The sequence below is a fragment of the Miscanthus floridulus genome, chromosome 12 (genome assembly GCF_019320115.1).
Source record: "Miscanthus floridulus cultivar M001 chromosome 12, ASM1932011v1, whole genome shotgun sequence".
In the NCBI taxonomy this organism is placed as follows: Eukaryota; Viridiplantae; Streptophyta; class Magnoliopsida; order Poales; family Poaceae; genus Miscanthus; species Miscanthus floridulus.
The window spans coordinates 29,906,638-29,928,885 of record NC_089591.1 but is presented as its reverse complement, the minus strand read 5'-3'; the positions used below and the strand labels follow the sequence as shown (position 1 = coordinate 29,928,885).

Here is a 22,248-nt window from a genome sequence, read left to right as displayed (position 1 = left end):
TAAGCTTGGCCAAAGTTAGAGAAGTTTGACTTAGGACAAAACCAAAGTGGTTTATAATTTGGAACCGAGGGAGTACTAGTTAGTTAGAATGGTAAACTTTGAGCTTAATGATACTGTTGGAGCTATTATTAGTTTCTGCTTTGCAAATTGCAATGCTCCAATATCAGACATGATGGTGTTATGAAGATGCTATTGATTACTGGGTATAGTGTCAATGTAGCGTCTATCTGAGTTTATTGTCTATCACCTAGCATGTCAATAATTGATCCATGAGCTCAATGTTTCTGGGCGATTTGAGTAGGCAACACACAGTTCAGGTACATTTGGTTGGTTCCAGATTTTCAGTGCATGAGTTCCAGTGCGTCCGTACAAGGTTGTCACCCTAAGGTAGCTTTGACAAGGTACTATAGTGTTGATTCAGCTTCTGCGGCATGGTAGATGAAACCAAACCAAGGGAAACTGTTTTGTTTGATTGAGATTCTGGATGACCCTGTACTATACCTGCTGGGCTTTATTTTGTTATACCTCTTTCAATGTATAGTGAACTTTCTCTGTTGCCTAAACTGTTTTCTAAATTGTCATGTCCTACCTATTTATAGTTTGTCTTTGACCCTTTCCATTAATAATTGCTAGGTGCTCCTAATCTTAGTTTGATGTGCTTTATTTTTCAAGCGATATATTTCCAATAAAAAATATCTGACATTGAATTGCTAGTTTGCAACTTATTGATGCCATACTGGATTACTGGTCAGTTTTTATGCTGTATGTATCCACTATTTCTAATACACATGTCTTGTCACAGCTACTTGACATATCTAAATGCCATTTTGCACATGGGCTATTTACCCTCACACCTGGACGTTTTTCGTTAATGATTCATGATAAATCCAGCAATACTTAATACATATTTCCTATTAAAACTATCTGACATATGAAATTACCAGTTTGCAGATGGGTCATTTGATGTCATTCTTGATAAAGGAGGATTGGATGCTCTTATGGAGCCAGGGGCTGGGACAAAACTGGGGATAAAATATCTAAATGAGGTATATCGGTGGATCTATGCTGAATTTGGATGCCCTTTTTTAGTTGTTGTAATGGATAGATCTGTTGATCCCAATGGAAATGCTTTTTTCTTGGTGATATGTATGACTGAGCAGGCATCTTTTGCAGGCCAAGAGAGTTATGAAATCAGGAGGGAAGTTTGTGTGCCTTACCCTTGCAGAATCCCATGTTTTAGGTTATTTTCTGTCAATTCTCGCCTTTTATTTTCCTTCGTATTTAGTTTTTATTGGTCTCTTATACATCTTCCTGATTCCCGATTTGAAGTTTTGATTCTTTTTTTGTTTAAATTTTGTTTTGAAGCTCTCAACCAGTCTTCTTTCATTCTGTTTTCATGTAAATGATTTTACTGAGTTTCCCCCCTTAATTATCAAGGGAAACTCTGAGCATCAACATCTATAATTACATGTAACTACCTCCATTTCAAAATGTAGGGTGCATTAGGATTTGGAAAAGTCTAACTTCGTGAATTTTGACCAATGATTACTCAAATTATACATATGCTTAGGACATCAAAGCAATATCTGTAGATTCACATATCTTCTAATACAAATTGATTTTCCAGCAATTGATGATATATTGTAAGAGTAATTGATGTTCAAAGTATACTTCTAAAGACTTTTCTGACTCTTACTGTGCCTTATAAAAAGAAACGGAGGGAGTAGTATAATTTCAAAGGTTGTATGATCATTGAACTATTTTAAACAACGTCTGGTGTTTTCATGCAGCCCATCAAGATTCTCCGATACTAGTGGTCAAGAAGCTTTAAAAGTTTATATGGAGTTTTGAACAACAATAATAATTGAATAGTGGTACTTACGATGTTTTCCCTTTTCCCTTCTTGCAGCGCTTCTTTTGTCTGAGTTCAGATTTGGATGGGATATGAGTGTTCAAGCTATAGCTAGTGAATCCTCTGAAAAATCTGCCTTCCAGACATTCATGGTGGTCATGGTAAAAGGGAAGATGGGTGTAGCTCAAACAATAAAATCATCATTGGTTCAATCTGCTGAATACTGTAACATGAGACAGGTACTTTTATATTCTTCTGGTAAACTCTATGAATGATTTGACTCTGCTCAGGATATTTGTTCATCTAGTCACTTCTATCTTCTGTGTGTTGATGCTACAGGCAAATGCTGTGATTCGTGCTCTTGGAATCGAGAACATCATCCGGGAGTCATACTTGTCTGGTGTTGATGTACTGCTCTCATTGCGAGATCTTCAGCTAGGAGCTATAGGAGATCTGAAAGTGATTGTCCCAGGACGAAGGAGGCAGTTCATTCTTGGTGAACAGGAAACTTCGCTATATTGCTACAAGGCTATTTTATTGGACGCCAAGAAGCAAACAGAAACATTTGTATACCACTGTGGAGTTTTTATTGTGCCTAAGGTCTGTTATATGTTGTCAATTTGCATTGTTGGTTTTTAGTATTTACTATTAAGTTGTTTAACTGAATCTCCTGCTGATCTTCTCCTTAATCACTTTCTTTCTTGAAAGAATTAAGTCGAATAAGTGGATGCATTAACATGATAAAGCAAGATAGAAAGACCACTAGGAAGTATTGTAAACTATTCTGGAATTCTTTGTTCTTTTGGTGTTGGGGTGGGTTCATTTCCATTTTCTGAATCCACATCTTTTCTGATGAAAGTCTTCAACTTGTGCTCCTTACACCAATTTAAGTGGGAATGCGACCTTAATTAATATCCTAGTTTTGCATGAACATGCTTACTGCCTTAAAATGTGATTAAATGGTTAATTGGTGATACGTGACAAGGCAAGGCAAACACTCAGTTACTTAAAACCATGTAGTATATACAATATACAAAGCCTGGACCATCCAAGCTATACCATCCTATTCAATTATTAAGCGTGATTTCCAGTTTTTATATGTGCTAAAGCACCTTCAATGTAAGTAACTAAGTGGGCAGTGAAAGAATGTCTCAAGCAAATATATCAAGTCGGGCAAGTCAAACTCCCCTGCATGTGCTGGGAAGCCTTTCAGGAAAAGGGAAAAAAAGAGTGGCTTGGGAGAAAAGGAAGAAACTCAGATGTGTATCTGGCCCTTGTTAATTTTGACAGAAGTTTGAAAGGGTAAGAACAATGTGAAACAAACAATAAGCATCAAGGACAACGAGCGATAAACACACTGCCTCACAAATGTGGCAATGCCTTTGTAAGTTTGTAGCAGAAATGTTATAGACGCCTTTGTAGGGCGTCAGTATAGGCGGCCTCCCAGGCCTAGCCGTGGCTAAGGGGCTCGGCTGATTAAGTTAGGAGAGGAAAGGGAGGAAATTTAGGAAATCTATTTTGGGTTGTTAGTAGTGCACCTATTATATAAAGGGCACTTAGAGATTGTAATAGGACTTATCGAAGAAGGAATAAACCTCCCAAGGTGGGCGGGTTACCTTCGACGGTGGCTGCGAGCGATTCTACCGCTGCCGCCGGCGAACCTCCCGCTGCACCACTTCCTCGCTATCCCTTGTGCTCCAATTCTCAATCCAGCCTTCTACTCCACTCTCCCCTGTGATCTCCCCATCGTACCCGTCCACGCTGTAACAATTTGGTATCAGAGACCTTCACGGGTGCATTGATCACCATGTCCGACACCCACGATCCTGCGGCCATGGATGCCAAATTGGATCGCATCTTGGGTCAGCTCACCACCATCACCAATCGCCTCAACTCCCATGACCACCGGCTGGCGCGCATCGAGTCAGGCAAGGCCGATGCCGGCAAGGGCGGTGTCATGGATGATGCTGCGGGTGGCGGTGATGACATCCGTGCCGGCAGAGACAACACCTGCGATGGCGGTGATGCTCATGACGTCAACATGGATCCGGACCGCGCCTGGGAGGAGTTCCGTGCGCAGACTCTGCGCGACCGCGAGCGGTTCCTAGACCCGCGCGATCGTTTCGGTCGTCGCGAGCCGGGTCGCATCGATCGCGACTCTGTGGCTAGCTACGGGCGCAACAGGGACTTCGAGCGCGGCCCCTACGCGCGTGACCGCAGCGGCCACGACCGTGACCGTGGTCGTGATTTCTGTGGCTTCGACCGGGATAGGGGCGGCCGGGAGTTCGATCGCGGAGGCCACGACTACCGTCTCTTCGACCGCGGCGACCGTCATCAAGGCAACGTCGAAGGCCACCGGGAGCCTCATCGCGCACCCAAAATTCTGTTTCCCAGCTTCAATGGAGAGGCGGATCCGTTGAATTGGCTCAATAAGTGTGACAACTACTTCCACGAGCATCACGTGCCAGAGGACGAGAAGGTGTGGATGGCGTCATTGCATCTGGATGGCATCGCAGCCGAGTGGTACTATCAGATGGAGCGCGACTTTGGGATGGTCTCTTGGCCACGCGTCATCGAGTTCGTCAACCTTCGCTTCGGGCCACCCATCCGCACCAACTCTGTTGGCGAGATCAAGGCCCTGGTCCGCACGGGCACCGTGGAGGAGTACTCGCGGCGCTTCCTCGCACTGCGACAACCTCTCCACGCGGACGACCATTGATCTCTACACCGGTGGCTTGGGACAGCCGCTCGCTGCTGATGTGGAGCTGTAGCACCCTGTCAATCTGCAGCAAGCCATGAGCTTAGCGCGGGCCTATGAACAGCGGCAAGAGCAGGCCTCCACCGTTAACAGCTCGACACCATCGAAGTCATCCACTCGCCGTGCCTTGGCTTCGACCAGCGCTACGGACTCTGCTGCTGGTCTGCAGGACGGCAAGACAGAAGGGACACGTTCTCGCTTTCGTCGTCTGACACCGGCCGAGATGCAAGAGAAGCGGCAGAACGGGCAGTGCTATTTTTGCCCGGAACCGTACTCCAAGGATCACAAGTGTGCGGCGAAGGGTGTCTAACTCATGGAGCTTGAGGAAGGCGAGGAGGACCCGCTCGGCGACGACATCTCTAACTTGGAGATCTCCCTGCTCGCATTGACTGGCCTTGGCCATGCTATTTCTATGATGTTACAGGTGATGATCGCGGGTATTCCACTCAAAGCGTTGGTTGATACCGGCAGCACGCACACCTTCATCCATACGGAGGTGGCCGCTCGCCTGGGCTTGCCAGTCTCGTCACGTGATGGACTGTCCGTGTTGGTCGCGAATGGTGATCGTGTCCGCAGCCCCGGCGTGTGCCTTGCCACGGAGGTTCTCATCTATGAGGAACCCTTCTCCATCGACCGTGTCGCCCTCGACTTGGGCGGCTTTGACTTGGTTCTTGGTGTTCAGTGCCTGCGCTCTTTGGGGCCCATCGTTTGGGACTTCGACGCCCTCTCGATGGCCTTTTGGTACCGAGGGCGTGCTCACAGCTGGACCGGAATGGGCAGCAAGGCGTTGGCTGCCCATGCTATTGCCGATCCCCGAACTATATTGGAGGAGCTGCTGCTGTCCTATGCAAACATCTTCGAGGGGCCGCGCGGGCTGCCTCCAAGCCGACGCCATGACCACCGTATCCACCTCGTCCCTGGCTCCCCACCGGTGGCTGTGCGGTCCTACCGCTACCCACAGCTCCTCAAGGACGAGATTGAGCGGCAGTGCGATGATATGTTGCAGCAAGGGATCATCCGGGAGTCGACTTTGCCGTTCTCCTCCCCAGTGCTCCTCGTCCGCAAGCAGGATGGCAGTTGGCGCTTCCGCGTCGACTTTCGCGCTCTTAACGACAGCACCATCAAGGACAAGTTTCCTATTCCGGTGGTTGATGAACTCCTTGACGAGTTTAAGGGTGCTCGTTTCTTCACCAAGATCGATCTTCGTAGCGGGTATCACCAGGTGCGCATGCACCCGAACGACATTGCCAAGACCGCGTTCCGGGCACATCGTGGTCATTTTGAGTTCCTCGTCATGCCCTTCGGTCTCACCAACGCGCCTGCCACCTTCCAAGCACTTATGAATGATATTTTGAAGTCATATATCCGTCGTTTCGTGCTTGTATTTTTTGATGACATTTTGATCTTCAGTTCGACTTGGGCAGAGCACTTGCAGCTTGTGCGGACCGTGCTGCAGCAGATGCGCATGCACCATCTCTTCGCCAAGCGCTCCAAATGTTTCTTTGGCGAACTCTCGGTCCACCTTGGCCACATCATTTCGGCCGCGGGAGTTGCTATGGATCCAGCGAAGGTCGAGGCGGTGGAAGCTTGGCCGCGGCCGACTACAGCTCGCGCCCTCCGCGGGTTTCTCGGCCTCACATGATATTATCAGAAGTTCATCGCTGGCTATGGTGGTGTGGCTGCGCCCCTCACGATGCTTCTCAAGCGTGAGGCGTTTTCCAGGACACCGGCAGCAGAGGAGGCCTTCCTGGCGCTCAAGAGGGCGTTGACGTCCGCCCCTCTACTACAACTGCCTGACTTCGACAAGCGCTTCATCGTTGACTGTGACGCGTCCGGGGCTGGTTTTGGTGCAGTCCTCCACCAAGGAGATGGTGCGGTGGCCTTCTTCAGCTGCGCTGTGGCGCCCCACCATGCCAAGCTTCCGGCCTATGAGCGGGAGTTGGTTGGTCTCGTCAAGGCAGTTCGCCATTGGCGGCCCTATCTCTGGGGCCGTGCCTTTACTGTGCGGACGGATCATTGGAGCCTGAAGTTTATTCTCGACCAACGCCTAACGACGATACCGCAGCACATTTGGGTCACCAAGTTATTCGGATATGACCTCTCAAGTATAGACCAAGGAAGTTGAACACGGTGGTGGATGCCTTATCACGCCGTGATATGGACTCCAGTCCTGTGGCTGCATGTGCACTCTCCGGGCCTTCGTTCGCCATCTATGATGTCCTGCGCGCTGAGATTCAGCGCGACTCTCAGGCCCAGGAGCTCCAGGCGCAGATCATTGCTGGCACCGTGCCTGACGGCTGGGCGATGGTGGACGGTCTGCTGTTGTACCAAGGATGTCCCTTCGTTCCTGATGAGTCGCCGCTTTGGCCGCAACTATTGCGTGAGGCTCACACTGCCGGTCATGAAGGCTCGCAGAAGACACTCCACAGGCTGCGTGCATCCTTCTACAACCGACGCGCGCATAGGTTGGTTCGAGACTGTCAAAGGCTGCGCTGTTTGTCAGCGTAATAAAACCGAACACCTGCATCCCGCTGGTCTTCTTCAGCCACTTCCTGTTCCTGAACATGTGTGGAGCGACATCGCCATGGACTTTGTTGAGGGCTTTCTGCGTGTGGGCGGCAAGTCCGTGATTCTTACTGTGGTTGACCGCTTCTCCAAGATGGCGCATTTCATCACCCTGAGTCACCCCTACTCAGCTAGCTTCGTTGCTCGTGCCTTCTTGGACAACATTGTGCGGCTGCATGGATTTCCATGTTCTATTGTGAGTGATCAGGATACTGTTTTCACTAGCAATTTTTGGGAGGAGCTTTTCAAGCTGGCTGGTGTGACCTTGCTGCGCAGTTCCGCATTTCATCCACAGACAGATGGGCAATCTGAGGTCACTAATCGTATCATAGTTATGTACCTGCGTTGCTTAGCGGGGGATCGGCCTCGTTCTTGGTTGCAGTGGCTTCCTTGGGCGGAATTCTGTTATAATACTTCCTACCAGTCTGCCCTGCGCGCTACGCCGTTTGAGGTGGTGTATGGCCGGTCTCCACCGTCGATGGTTTCCTATCTTCCTGGGTCGGCTCGGGTGGCTGCTGTTGATCGCCAGCTTCGTGACCGCGATAAGTTCCTGCTGGACATCCGTGATCGTTTGGTATTGGCTCAGGACACTATGCGGGAGATCCATGACAAGAAGCGTTGGTTTGTGCAGTTTGTTGTAGGTGACTGGGTGCTTCTCCGCCTTCATCACCGCAAAACTGTTGGTATTACTCTGGCGGCCTCCAAGCTAGGGCCGTGGTTCTTTGGACCCTATCAGATTGTTGAGCGCTTGGGCGCTGTGGCTTATCGTCTACGTCTTCCGCCGAAGGCTCGTATTCATGATGTCTTTCATGTGGCGCTGCTGAAGAAGTATGAAGGGGACCCTCCAGGCGCCATTGTTCCTCTTCCATTCACGCTTCATGGGCGTGTCATTCCTACTCCGGCTGCGGTGGTGCGTGCTTGCTTGAACTGAGGTCGCTGGCAACTCCTTGTTCATTGGGAGGGGCGGACTGCGGCTGATTCTGTTAGTCGCTGAATTCTCACTCTTGGAAGTAGCAGAATTCTTACTCTCATCGAGAGAGGATAACACTAGGAGTTGGGACAATTTTCTGGTTTATTTCTCAATGCCATACCAACCCGAGGGGTTAGGGATACATATTTATAGGCTGCTAGCTAGCCAAGCATATGCCAAGATGCTAGTCTAAGATGCTGTCCTAGATGCTAGTCTAAGATGCTGTCCTCTAGTCTAAGATGCTGTCCTATGCTGTCCTAAAAACACAAAGACCACAACAGCCCCACAAAGACCACAACAACCCCACAAAGACACAAAGACACAGAGACCACAACAGCCCCACAAAGACCACAACAACCAGACTTATCCATCATTCTCCCCCTAAGTCTTGTGCGTCGTCTTGTGAGAAAGTTGAACCATCCCGGTCCTGGAGCAGAGCTCAAGGAACTTGATCCTCCCGAGGGTCTTGGTGAGCAGGTCCGCAAGCTGGCCCTTGGTGTTGATGTAGCTCGCCTTGATGCTCCCTTCCTCAAGACAGCCTCGGATGAAGTGGCACCTCACCCGGATGTGCTTGCTGCGTTCATGGAAGACGGGGTTCTTTGCCAGGGACAGAGCGGACTTGCTGTCCACCCTGAGCTCCATCGCTCTGGTGTCTCTGCCGAGGAGATCACCAACCAGTCGAGCGAGCCAGAGCGCTTGAGTCGAAGCGGTGGAGGCCGCTATGTACTCGGCCTCGCAGCTGGACAGGGCCACCACCTGCTGCTTGACCGACTGCCAGCTAACGAGGCACTTGCCGAGGAAGAAGAGGATCCCGCTCGTGCTCTTGCTGGTGTCGATGTCGCCGGCGTGGTCGCTGTCGCTATACCCGACGAAGTGTGCCGCCCCAGGGCACCTAGGGTAGTAGAGGCCGTGGTCGAGAGTCCCCGCAACGTAGCGGATGATCCTCTTCACAGCCTGCTGGTGCTCTGTTGTCGGTCGCTGCATGAACCGACTAACGTAGCCGACGGAGAATGCCAGGTCCGGCCGTGTGTGGGCGAGGTAGCGAAGGCTCCCCACAAGACGCCGGTACTTCGTAGCGTCCTCCTCCGTCGTGCTGTCGCGGCTTAGCTTCAGCCTCTCCTCCATCGGAGTGAGAACTGGGTTGCAGTCGATGAGCCCAGCTAGCTCAACGACGCGCTTGGCGTAGGCGGTCTGTCGAAGCGTGATCCCGGAGTCATCCTGGTGCACCTTGATTGCCAGGTAGGAGAGAGGCCCCAGGTCACTCATCTGGAAGGTGGCCTTCATCTCTTGAATGCCGCCACCTCCGCATCCTTGGTGCCGGTGATCGCCAAGTCGTCGACGTAGACACCCACCAGCAGAGCATTACCTCCACTGCCCCGTCGGTAGATGGCCGCCTCATGCGGGCTTTGCTCGAAGCCCATCTCCTTTAGCGTGGAATCCAACTTGGCATTCCACGCCCTCGGTGCCTGTCGCAAGCCATAGAGGGCCTTGCGCAGGCGGAGCACCTTGCCCTCCTTGCCGGGGATCGCAAATCCCGGCGGCTGGTGCACGTAGACCTCCTCCTTCAAGTCGCCATTAAGGAACGCCGACTTGATGTCCATGTGATGAACACGTCAGCCCTCCTGGGCAGCTAGCGCAAGGAGGAGTCGCACGGACTCCATCCGTGCCACGGGAGCAAAGGCGTCGTTGAAGTCGACCCCCTCCTGCTGCACGAAACCTCGTGCCACCAAGCGAGCCTTGTGCTTGACGATGGCACCGGCTTCATCCCTCTTCAGCTTGTACACCCACTTAAGGGTGATCGCGCGGTGACCACGAGGAAGGTCAGCAACCTCCCAGGTGCGGTTCTTCTCAACCGCATCCATCTCCAACTGCATCGCGGCGCGCCATGCCGCGTGTCTCTCGGCCTCTGCAAACGACCGAGGCTCGCCGTCGTCACACGCAAGGTGCAACTGCGCCTCCAGGTCGTGAGGCACCGGTCCCGACACCAGTTGGTCGCCGAGAAGGTTCTCCATTGTACGGTATCGCAACGACTCGCCGTCATGGTACGCGTCGATGCGCTCCTCGTCGTGAGAGAGCGGAGTAGCGAGCTCAACCGGGCCTGCTCGACACGAGCTGGTGGTGGAGTAAACGTGCCCGGAGTGGTGCCTGTCGGTGCTGGAGTGCGTGGCGTTGCTGGCTGTGATGGAGCCGGCGAAGAACTCATCGCAGCCGAGGTCCTGGCTGGAGAGCGTGGTGCTGTCGGAGTAGCAGGCGCCGGGGTCGGTGGAGGCTTGGGGACGGGGGTAGACGCGCTCGCCGAAGAAGAGCCGCCTACTGCCCTAGCTCCCTCGAAGTGGACGTACTCGACAGTGAAGTCGTCGTACGTCGGAGCCGAGCCGTCGTCCACCGCCTTGTCCCACGCCCATCCTTGCCCTTCGTCGAACACAACGTCACGCGCTGTGTGCACACGCTGTGTCTTCGGGTCGAGGATGCGGTAGGCCTTCGAGCCCTCCGCGTAGCCGATGAACACTCCTGGAGTGCTCCTGTCGTCGAGCTTGCTGATGTGGCCAAGTTCCTTGGCGAACGCGAGGCAGCCGAAGACTCGCAAGTGGGAGATCGCCGGCTTGCGTCCATGCCAAGCCTCGTACGGCGTCCTACCGTCGAGCGCCTTGGTAGGCGAGCGGTTGAGGATGTAGACGGCTGTCACCACCGCCTCTCCCCAGAAGACAACCAGCATCCCCCTCTGCTTGAGGAGGGCCCGAGCCATCCCCACAACCGTCTGGTTGCGCCGCTCGACGATGCCGTTCTGCTGCGGGCTGTACGGCGCGTAGCGGCGTTGAATGTCCTCGTCAGCACAGTACGACGCGAATTCAGCCGCTGTTGTCGGTGCGCAGCACGCGCAGCTTGCGGCCGCACTCTGCCTCCGCAGCAGCCTGCGTGCGCCTGATGGCGTCCGCAGCCTCTCCCTTGCTGCGGAGGACCATCACCCACATGTAGCGGGAGAGGTCGTCGACGAGCAGCAGGAAGTAGCGTCGTCCTCCCGGTGTGGCCGGTGTCACCGGGCCACACAAGTCCCCGTGCATAAGCTCGAGCCTCTCCTTGGCTCGAAAGCTAGCCCGCTGTGGAAAGGGGAGTCGCCTCTGCTTCGTCAACACGCAGACGTCGCAGAGCTGCTCCACATGGTCGAGGCACGACAGGCCTCGCACCATCTCCGTGGCACTGAGCCGCTTCAGGGCCTCAAAGTGAAGGTGCCCGAAATGCTCGTGCCACTGCCACGTTTCGTCGTCCCGACGAGCAGCGAGGCAGAGGGGTTGTGCCACCTGCACGTTAAGGACGTAGAGTCGATTTGCGCTTCTGGATACCTTGGCAAGAAGGCGACGACGACGATCCCAAATCCTCATGACTCCGTCCTCAACCACCACGCACGAACCGTTCTCATCCAGCTATCCCAAGCTGATGATGGAGTTCCTCAACGCGGGGATGTAGTAGACTCCGGTGAGCAGCCTGTGCTCACCAGACACGGTGGTGAAGATGGCGGAGCTGACGCCCTTGATCTCCACGTCGGAGGCATCCCCAAACTTGACGGAGCCTCGGACGCTAGAGTTAAGCTCGGTGAAGAACTCCCGTCGGCCGGTCATGTGATGGGTGGCACCGGTGTCGAGGCACCACTCGTCAGTCTTGTCGTTGCCGGAGCTGTCGCCGAGGAGGGCGTGTGCTTTTGGCTCGTCGAGGTGGAGAGCCGCTGCGGCCGGTGTCGCTGGAGGTAGCTCAATGCTTGCATGTGCCATGAACAGAGCCGGCTCCTCCGCCTGTGCGACGCGGGCCTGGCCGCGTCATGGCTGTCGGCAGTCCTTGGCCCAATGGCCGAGCTGGCCGCAGTTGCGGCAGGTGTCGTCTCGTGCCGGCTTGTGCCTGTCGGCGGCGACGCCCTGGGCGCCTCCGCGGGCATCACCCTCGGCACGTCCACGCGCCCAGGCCTGGGCGTCTCTGCGCGCCTTGCGTGGCTTGCCACGCTTGCGGCCGCCTGTCGCGGAAGAAGGCTCCCCCTTCTTCCGATCACCTGGGCTGGCAAGCCACTGCTCCCGAGTGAGAAGGAGCTTCCCGCCAGTGGTGATGGGCCCCGAGAGAGACTGTGGCTCATCGCTGTCGACGACCTTGAGGCGACCTATCGCCTCCTCGATCGACATCGTGGAGAGATCCAGCAGGGACTCGATCGAGCGAGCCATCTACTTGTACTTCTCGGAGACGCAGAGAAAGAGCTTTTCGACAGCTCTCTCCTCGCTGTAGGTGTCATCGCCGAACTGCATCATCTTCTGCAACAGAGTGTTGAGACGGTGAGCAAAGTCATCAACGTCCTCACCTGGCTTGAAGGCCAGGTTCTCCCACTCCTTGCGAAGTGCCTACAGTGTGGACTTGTGAGTGCGGTCGCTGCCGATGCGTGCCGCAGCGATGGCGTCCCAAGCCTCCTTGGCAGTCCGCTTGTTGGTAAGCGAGAACTGCATCTCAGGCGGGACTGCAGCGATGAGGGCATCCAGTGCCCGTCGATCTAGGTCGTAGTCTGATGGATAAGTCTCATGTGTGGCTGTTCTTTGTGGGGCTGTGTGGCCCACATGGTCCTTGTGGCTGTTTTTCTGTTTTTAGGACAGCATCTTAGACTAGAGGACAACATCTTAGAGGACAGCATCTTAAACTAGAGGACAACATCTTAGCTAGGACAGCATATTAGCATCTTAGACTAGCACCTTAGACTAGCATCTTGGCATATGCTTGGCTGGCTAGCAGCCTATGAATATGTAACCCCAACCCCTTAGGTTGGTATGGCATTTGTGTGAGTTTGTGTGAGAAATAGACAAGAAAATTGCCCCAACTCCTAGTGTCATCCTCTCTCGATGAGAGTAAGAATTCTCCTACTACCAAGAGTGAGAATTCAGCGACTAACAATTGGTATCAGAGACGTATTATCCTGTTGCCTGAGCATCTCTTGCTCATCTTCTCTCCCAGCCCCACAACAGCTCCAGCTGTTGGCAGCAGCAGCTCCTCCGGCCGCTCCTGTTCACTCCTCTCACAGCTCGTCTGAAACAGCCCTCTCCCCACGCAGCAGCCCCCCGGTAGCGCGTCATGTCCGCAGGGCAGTCTCAGCGCTCGGTCGCCTCGAGCACGCGGCGTCGGCAGGAGGCCGAACTTGCCACGGCAGAGGAACGCAAGCGAGCGGCGGCAAGGGCGTCGAGGCTGGCAGCGGCGGAGGTGGCAGCAGCCAGAGCGGAGGCGGAAGCAGCGGCGGCGGCGGATGCAGTGCGTGCGGCGGCAGCGGAGGTCGAGTTTCTGCATGGCAGCGTCAGCAGCTCCGTTTGTGCTGACGACAGTGCTGACGCGGACCTCGAGCTGCTAAAGAGGGAGGCAGCGCGAGCGCGGGCGGCGCAGTGGGCAGCCGCGCACGCCCACGAGCGTGGCGGCAGCCCAGACAGGCGCGACGCGCTGGCGGCGCTCCTAGTGGAGGCGCGCACGGCGATGGCGCTCCCTGGGCCAGCCGCGCACGTCCACGAGCGTGGCGGCAGCCCAGATAGGCGCGGACGCGCTGGCGGCGCTCCTGGTGGAGGCGCGCACGGCGGTGGCGCTCCTGTGGCAAGCCGCGCACGTCCACGAGCGTGGCGGCAGCCCAGACAGGCGCGGACCCGCTGGCGGCGCTCCTGGAGGAGGCACGCACGACGGTGGCGCTCCTGGAGGAGGCACGCACGGCAACGGTGGCGGATGGGTCGATGGAGATCGCGGCCTTCACAGGCAGCGTGGCTCTCTCCCCGGATCGGTACCGTGGTTACCACGGGTTCCAGGCTGTTGTCAGGGACGTCGGCCCCGGCGGTGGGTGGCTTACCCTCACCAAGACCAACTACGTCGAGTGGGCTGCGGTGATGAGGGTAAAGCTCCAGGTGCGGCACATGTGGGAGGCAGTCCGGTATGGCGACGTCGAGTACGACCTAGATCGACGGGCACTGGATGCTCTCATCGTTGTAGTGCCGCCCGAGATGCAGTTCTCGCTTACCAGCAAGCGGACTGCCAAGGAGGCTTGGGACGTCATCGCTGCGGCACGCATCGGCAGCGACCGCGCCCGCAAGTCCACACTGCAGGCACTTCGCAAGGAGTGGGAGAACCTGGCCTTCAAGCCAGGTGAGGACGTTGATAACTTTGCTCTCCGTCTCAAAACTGTTGCAGAAGATGGTGCAGTTCGGCGACGACACCTACGGCGAGGAGAGAGCTATCGAAAAGCTCTTCCGCTGTGTCCCCGAGAAGTACAAGCAGATGGCTCGCTCGATCGAGTCTCTGCTGGATCTCTCCACGTTGTCGATCGAGGAGGCGATAGGTAGCCTCAAGGTTGTCGACAGCGATGAGCCACAGTCCCTCTCGGAGCCCATCACCACTGGCGGGAAGCTCCTTCTCACTCGGGAGCAGTGGCTTGCCAGCCAAGGTGACCGGAGGAAGGGGGAGCCTTCTTCCACGACAGGCGGTTGCAGGCGTGGCAAGCTGCGCAAGGTGCGCAGAGACGCCCAGGCCGGAGCGCGAGGACGTGCCGAGGGTGATGCCCGCGGAGGCGCCCAGGGCGGCGCCGCCGGCAGGCACAAGCCGGCACGAGACGACACCTGCCGCAACTGCGGCCAGCTTGGCCATTGGGCCACGGACTGTCGACAGCCACGACGTGGCCAGGCCCACGTCGCACAGGCGGAGGAGGAGCCGGCTCTGTTCATGGCACATGCCAGCATCGAGCTACCTCCAGCGGCACCGGCCGCAGCGGCTCTCCTCCACCTTGACGAGCCAAAAGCACACGCCCTCCTCGGCGATAGCTCCGGCAACGACAAGACTGACGGGTGGTGCCTCGACACCGGCGCCACCCATCACATGACCGGTCGACGGGAGTTCTTCACCGAGCTTGACTCTAGCGTCCGAGGCTCCGTCAAGTTTGGGGATGCCTCCGGCGTGGAGATCAAGGGCGTCGGCTCCATCATCTTCACCGCCGTGTCTGGTGAGCACAGGCTGCTCACCGGAGTCGACTACATCCCCGCGTTGAGGAACTCCATCATCAGCTTGGGACAGCTGGATGAGAACGGTTCGCGCGTGGTGGTTGAGAATGGAGTCATGAGGATTTGGGATCGCCGTCGTCGCCTTCTTGCCAAGGTATCCAGAAGCGCAAATCGACTCTACGTCCTTAACGTGCAGGTGCACAACCCCTCTGTCTCGCTGCTCGTCGGGACGACGAGGCGTGGCAGTGGCACGAGCGTTTCGGGCACCTTGAGGCCCTGAAGCGGCTCAGTGCCATGGAGATGGTGCAAGGCCTGCCGTGCCTCGACCATGTGGAGCAGCTGTGCGACGTCTGCGTGTTGACGAAGCAGAGGCGACTCCCCTTTCCCCAGCGGGCGAGCTTTCGAGCCAAGGAGAGGCTCGAGCTCGTGCACGGGGACTTGTGTGGCCTGGTGACACCGGCCACACCGGGAGGACGACGCTACTTCCTGCTGCTCGTCGACGACTTCTCCTGCTACATGTGGGTGATGGTTCTCGGCAGCAAGGGAGAGGCTGCGGACGCCATCAGGCGCGCAGGCTGCTGCGGAGGCGGAGTGCGGCCGCAAGCTGCGCGTGCTGCGCACCGACAACGGCGGCTGAATTCGCGTCGTACTGCGCTGATGAGGGCATTCAGCGCCACTCCGCGCCGTACAGCCCGCAGCAGAACGGCGTCGTCGAGCGGCGCAACCAGACGGTTGTGGGGATGGCTCGGGCCCTTCTCAAGCAGAGGGGGATGCCGGCTGTCTTCTTGGGAGAGGCGGTGGTGTCGGCCGTCTACATTCTCAACCGCTCGCCTACCAAGGCGCTCGACGGCAGGACGCCGTACGAGGCTTGGCATGGGCGCAAGCCGGCGGTCTCCCACTTGCGGGTCTTCGGCTGCCTCGCGTTCGCAAGGAGCTTGGCCACATCAGCAAGCTCGACGACAGGAGCACTCCGGGAGTGTTCATCAGCTATGCGGAGGGCTCGAAGGCCTACCGCATCCTCGACCCGAAGACACAGCGTGTGCGCACGGCGCGCGACGTTGTGTTCGACGAAGGGCAAGGATGGGTGTGGGACAAGGCGGTGGACGATGGCTCGGCTCCGACGTACGACGACTTCACTGTCGAGTACGTCCACTTCGAGGGAGCTGGGGGAGTAGGCAGCCCTTCTTCGGTGAGCGCGTCTACCCCAGTCCCCGAGGCTCCACCGACCCCGGCGCCTGCTACTCCGACAGCACCACGCTCTCCAGCCAGGACCTCGGCTGCGATGAGTTCTTCGCCGGCTCCACCACAGCCGGCAACGCCACGCACTCTAGCATCGATAGGCACCTCTCCGGGCACGTCTACTCCAGCACGTGTCGAGCACAACCCGGTTGAGCTCGCTACTCCGCTCTCTCACGACGAGGAGCGCATCGACGCGTACCACGACGGCGAGCCATTGCGGTACCATACGATGGAGAACCTTCTCGGCGACCAGCCGGTGCCGGGATCGGTGCCTCACGACCTGGAGGCGCAGTTGCACCTTGCGTGTGACAACGGCGAGCCTCGGTCGTATGCAGAGGCCGAGAGACACGCGGCATGGCGCGCCGCGATGCAGTTGGAGATGGATGCGGTTGAGAAGAACCGCACCTGGGAGCTTGCTGACCTTCCTCGTGGTCACCGCGCGATCACCCTTAAGTGGGTGTACAAGCTGAAGAGGGATGAAGCCGGCGCCATCGTCAAGCACAAGGCTCACTTGGTGGCACGAGGTTTCGTGCAGCAGGAGGGGGTCGACTTCGACGACGCCTTTGCTCCCGTGGCACGGATGGAGTCCGTGCGACTCCTTGCGCTAGCTGCCCTGGAGGGCTGGCGTGTTCATCACATGGACGTCAAGTCGGCGTTCCTTAACGGCGACTTGAAGGAGGAGGTCTACGTGCACCAGCCGCCGGGATTTGCGATCCCCGGCAAGGAGGGCAAGGTACTTCGCCTGCGCAAGGCCCCCTATGGCTTGCGGCAGGCACCGAGGGCGTGGAATGCCAAGTTGGATTCCACGCTAAAGGGGATGGGCTTCGAGCAAAGCCCGCACGAGGCGGCCATCTACCGACGGGGCAATGGAGGAAATGCCCTGCTGGTGGGTGTCTACGTCGACGACTTGGTGATCACCGGCACCAAGGATGCGGAGGTGGCAGCATTCAAGGAAGAGATGAAGGCCACCTTCCAGATGAGTGAACTGGGGCCTCTCTCCTTCTACCTGGGAATCGAGGTGCACCAGGATGACTCTGGGATCACGCTTCGACAGACCGCCTATGCCAAGTGCGTCGTTGAGCTAGCTGGGCTCACCGACTGCAACCCAGCTCTCACTCCGATGGAGGAGAGGCTGAAGCTGAGCCGCGACAGCAGGACGGAGGAGGTGGACGCTACGTAGTACCGGCGTCTTGTGGGGAGCCTTCGCTACCTCGCCCACACACGGCCGGACTTGGCATTCTCTGTCGGCTACGTTAGTCGGTTCATGCAGCGACCGACGACGGAGCACCAGCAGGCTGTGAAGAGGATCATCCGCTACGTTGCGGGGACTCTCGACCACGACCTCTACTACCCGAGGTGCCCTGGGGCGGCACACTTCGTCGGGTACAGCGACAGCGACCACGCCGGCGACATCGACACCAGCAAGAGCACGAGCGGGATCCTCTTCTTCCTCGGCAAGTGCCTCGTTAGCTGGCAGTCGGTCAAGCAGCAGGTGGTGGCCCTGTCCAGCTGCGAGGCCAAGTACATAGCGGCCTCCACCGCTTCGGCTCAAGCGCTGTGGCTCGCTCGACTGCTTGGTGATCTCCTCGGCAGAGACACTAGAGCGGTGGAGCTCAAGGTGGACAGCAAGTCCGCTCTGGCCCTAGCAAAGAACCCCGTGTTCCACGAACGCAGCAAGCACATCTGGGTGAGGTACCACTTCATCCGAGGCTGTTTGGAGGAAGGGAGCATCAAGGCGAGCTACATCAACACTAAGGACCAGCTTGCGGACCTGCTCACCAAGCCCCTTGGGAGGATCAAGTTCCTTGAGCTCTGCTCCAGGGCCGGGATGGTTCAACTCTCTCACAAGACGACGCACAAGACTTAGGGGGAGAATGATGGATAAATCTCATGTGTGGTTGGTTTTTGTGGGGCTGTGTGGCTCACATGGTCCTTGTGGCTGTTTTTTCTGTTTTTAGGACAGCATCTTAGACTAGAGGACAACATCTTAGAGGACAACATCTTAGACTAGAGGACAACATCTTACCTAGGACAACATATTAGCATCTTAGACTAGCATCTTGGCATATGCTTGGCTGGCTAGCAGCCTATAAATATATAACCCCAACCCCTCAGGTTGGTATGGCATTTGTGTGAGTTTGTGTGAGAAATAGACAAGAAAATTGCCCCAACTCCTATTGTCATCCTCTCTCGATGAGAGTAAAAATTCTCCTACTACCAAGAGTGAGAATTCAGCGACTAACATAGTCGACGTCACCGTATCGGACTGCCTCCCACATGTGTCGCACCTGGAGCTTTACCCTCATCACCGCAGCCCACTCGACGTAGTTGGTCTTGGTGAGGATAGGGCTACCCACCGCCGGGACCGACGTCCCTGACAACAGCCTGGAGCCCGTGGTAACCACGGTACCGATCCGGGGAGAAAGCCACGCTGCCTATGAAGGCCGTGCTCTCCATTGACCTGTCGGTACCGATCCGGGGAGCGAGAGCCACGCTGCCTGTGAAGGCCGCGCTCTCCATCGACCCGTCCGCCACCGTTGCCGTGCGCGCCTCCTCCAGGAGCGCCGGTGCGTCCCGCGCCTGTCTGGGCTGTCGCCGCGCTCGTGGGCGTGCGTGGCTGCCGCAGGAGCACACCGCCAGCGTGTCCGCGCCTGTCTGTGCTGCCGCCACGCTCGTGGGCGTGCGCGGCTGCCCACTGCGCCGCCCGCGCTCGTCGCTGCCTCCCTCTCTAGCAGCTCGAGGTCCGCGTCGGCGGTGTCGTCAGCGGAAATGGAGCTGCCGATGCTGCCGCGCAGAGCCTCGACCTCCGCTTGCCGCCGGCACGCGCTGCATTCGCCGCCGCCGCTGCTTCCGCCTCCGCTCTGGCTGCTGTCAGCCTCGACACCCTTGCCGCCGCCGCTCGCTCGCGTTCCTCTTCCGCGGCTAGTTCGGCCTCCTGCCGACGCCGCGTGCTCGAGGCGACCGAGCGCTGAGATTGCCCTGCGGACATGACGCCCTACCAGGGGGCTGCTGCGTGGGGAGAGGGCTGGGTCTGCGCGGGGGAGGAGTGAGCAGGAGCGGCCGGAGCTGCTGCTCGCAGCTGGGGCTGTTGTGTGGCTGGGAGAGGAGATGAGCAGGAGATGCTTAGGCTACAGGATAGTACGGCTCCGATACCACTTGTTAGTCGTTGGATTCTCACTCTTGGAAGTAGCAGATTTCTTACTCTCATCGAGAGAGGATGACACTAGGAGTTGGGACAATTTTTTGGTTTATTTCTCAATGCCATACCAACCTGAGGGGTTGGGGATACATATTTATAGGCTGCTAGCCTGCCAAGCATATGCCAAGATGCTGTCCTTTAGATGTTAGTCTAAGATGCTGTCCTCTCTAAGATGTTGTCCTATGCTGTCCTAAAAACACAAAGACCACAACAGCCCCACAAAGACCACAGTAGCCAGACTTATCCATCAGATTCTACTTGGGAAGATATTGATGACTTCATGGAGCGCTATCCAGCATTCTAGCTCGCGGACGAGCTGTTTGTTGGGGAGGAGGGAAGTGTTATAGACGCCTTTGTAGGGCGTCAGTATAGGCGCCGGCCCAGGCCCAGCCGTGGCTAAGGGGCTCGGCTGATTAAGTTAGGAGAGTAAAGGGAGGAAATTTAGGAAATCTATATTTAGGAAATCTATTTTGGGTTGTTAGTACTGCACCTATTATATAAAGGGCACTTAGAGATTGTAATAGGACTTATCGAAGAAGGAATAAACCTCCCAAGGTGGGCGGATTACCTTCGACGGTGGCTGCGAGCGATTCTGCCGCTGCCGCCGGCGAACCTCCCGCTGCACCACTTCCTCGCTATCCCTTGCGCTCCAATTCTCAATCCAGCCTTCTACTCCACTCTCCCCTGTGATCTCCCCATCGTACCCGTCCACGCCGTAACAAGAAAGGACTTCTGTCTTAAGGACAGATTCTCTATAGCCTGGGGATAATGCAGCAGAACCAATGATGGCATGCCAGAGAGGCCAAATTAAATTAAACTGTGTTGTGCCGATTGAACTAATGTCACAAATATAGGGCAAGGGTTGCTTTGGTTTCTAGGCGAGTCTGTTTTCTTACAACCCAGGGGTGACTGTGAATTGTGGTGTTGTATGAGGTTCTTCCACTTTTTTTATTCTTTGAATAATGATGCGCAGCCCTCCTGCGTGTTTGAGAAAAAACATGTCACAGATATGCTTGATTTAATGTAAATGAACTGTTGATCTACAGATGGATTTATAGTAACGCTGCGGCAATAGCTAGCTATAAGTAACAGAAAACTGTAGTTCCTTGAGCTCGAAAATCGCTAAGGAGCACAATTGATTTCAGGCTCGGGCTCAGGAATGGCTATTTTCTTCAGAAGGACAGTGGCATGTTGTTGAATGTGCAAGGGCTGCCCGTCTAATTATGGTACAGTTATTATGAGTGCAAACGCAGTGTTATTATGACATTGCTATTTTGGGTTTATGTTACTGGATTTCTATTCAACTGCTCATATCTATATTATGTTAGGTTTTCTTGGACAGCAGACATGCAAATATCGACATGGATATTATTAAGGTGGTGTTTCTGTTATCACATTGTTTAGACTTGAGAGATTGCCAAAGGCTCCTATATTAATACGATCCCTGTCCTGATATTATTATTTTGCTATTTCCAGAAGGATTTATCTCCCCTTGTTAAGGATTTAGAACCTGGAAATCCTGAAGAGGAGGCCCCTATACCGTATGTCTTAGTGCTTTCTAACTGGACATTCATCACCTTTTGTTACTAAAAAGTTGGCATTTGCAATGTTCAGACCATAATGAAAATTCAACAAATTATTAAACCACGCTCTTAAGAGTTAAGAGTTTGTAGTTTGAGCAAATACGGGTACTATCCAAGGACTACGATAAGGTTTTAACTTTGATTATTAGGATTAACAGTTGCATAGTTTGAATGGAGGTCTGTAGATGCTAAATCAGTTTGGTTTGTCTATACATATTTTTTTTTTGTAAAGATAGGAACTGAACTAGCTCAGTTGGTGGGAACTGAACCCTTTCGAAAGAAGTTGCTTTTCAATTTCTTGTTTTTTTTTGCAGTGCCACCTAGTTCCTTGTAGGTTGGTTGAGCTTTTTTTTTTGTAGAATACGCAGGAGAGCTGTGTATCATTGCATTAAGGGGAAACGAATAAATTAAAGCACACCCACCACACTCACACAAACAAACTTGTACCGGAAACAACAGTGCCTTTTACACCAAACCACGACAACCGGACCCAACAAACACCAGCATCTTATTATCTATTAGTGGCCTCTAGATGGGCAAGACCTCTAGTGCCTGCAAGGCCCCATAGGTGTGGCTCTTCAAGGATTTGCCTAACAACAAGCTGGATGCTAGGGTGGTTACCATTGAAAACATAATCAATCTGCACACCTGTTATGTGCAGCAAGCCAAAGGAAGAACTGACATTTTTTAGGTGCCCAAGTCCAAGTTAACTCACAAGGTTCAAAAGAAATTGACCTGATAAGCAATGCTTTGTAGGCCGACTTTGTTGAATAGAGATTCAAAGAACATGAGAAACGCCAATGGCTGATCAAGTGTATTAGGATGAAGTTGGACTTCCAATAATAAATCCTAGACCTCCAAATATTTAGCAAGAGCCGTAGCTGATAAAGCCCCCTGAATATCTAGCACCCAGCTTATTTTTATATATTTTAGGAAAAATATATACTATTATAACACCATCTGCTATTTGTTAATACCGCATGCCCCCAGTTCTGCTGCTTACATCCCCCCTTCTTTTGTTCACATTTGCCCATTACGACTCCCCATAGTCTAATTGGATGTTATATTAGGGTCTTCTCACATACTCTAGTGG

The 22,248-nt window shown here is 54.8% G+C and overlaps 1 protein-coding gene across 1 annotated transcript in view; it reads left to right on the top strand.

Annotated features, from left to right (window-relative positions):
* Positions 1–22,248, top strand: part of LOC136497279 (uncharacterized) — a 35,388-nt gene that overhangs the window by 978 nt on the left and 12,162 nt on the right. Inside the window, exons 2-8 of the mRNA XM_066493078.1 lie at positions 945–1,046; positions 1,174–1,240; positions 1,910–2,091; positions 2,192–2,452; positions 20,718–20,798; positions 20,901–20,948; positions 21,049–21,113. Of these exons, the coding sequence (XP_066349175.1) occupies positions 945–1,046; positions 1,174–1,240; positions 1,910–2,091; positions 2,192–2,452; positions 20,718–20,798; positions 20,901–20,948; positions 21,049–21,113 (806 nt within the window). The remainder of the gene's footprint in view (positions 1–944; positions 1,047–1,173; positions 1,241–1,909; positions 2,092–2,191; positions 2,453–20,717; positions 20,799–20,900; positions 20,949–21,048; positions 21,114–22,248) is intronic.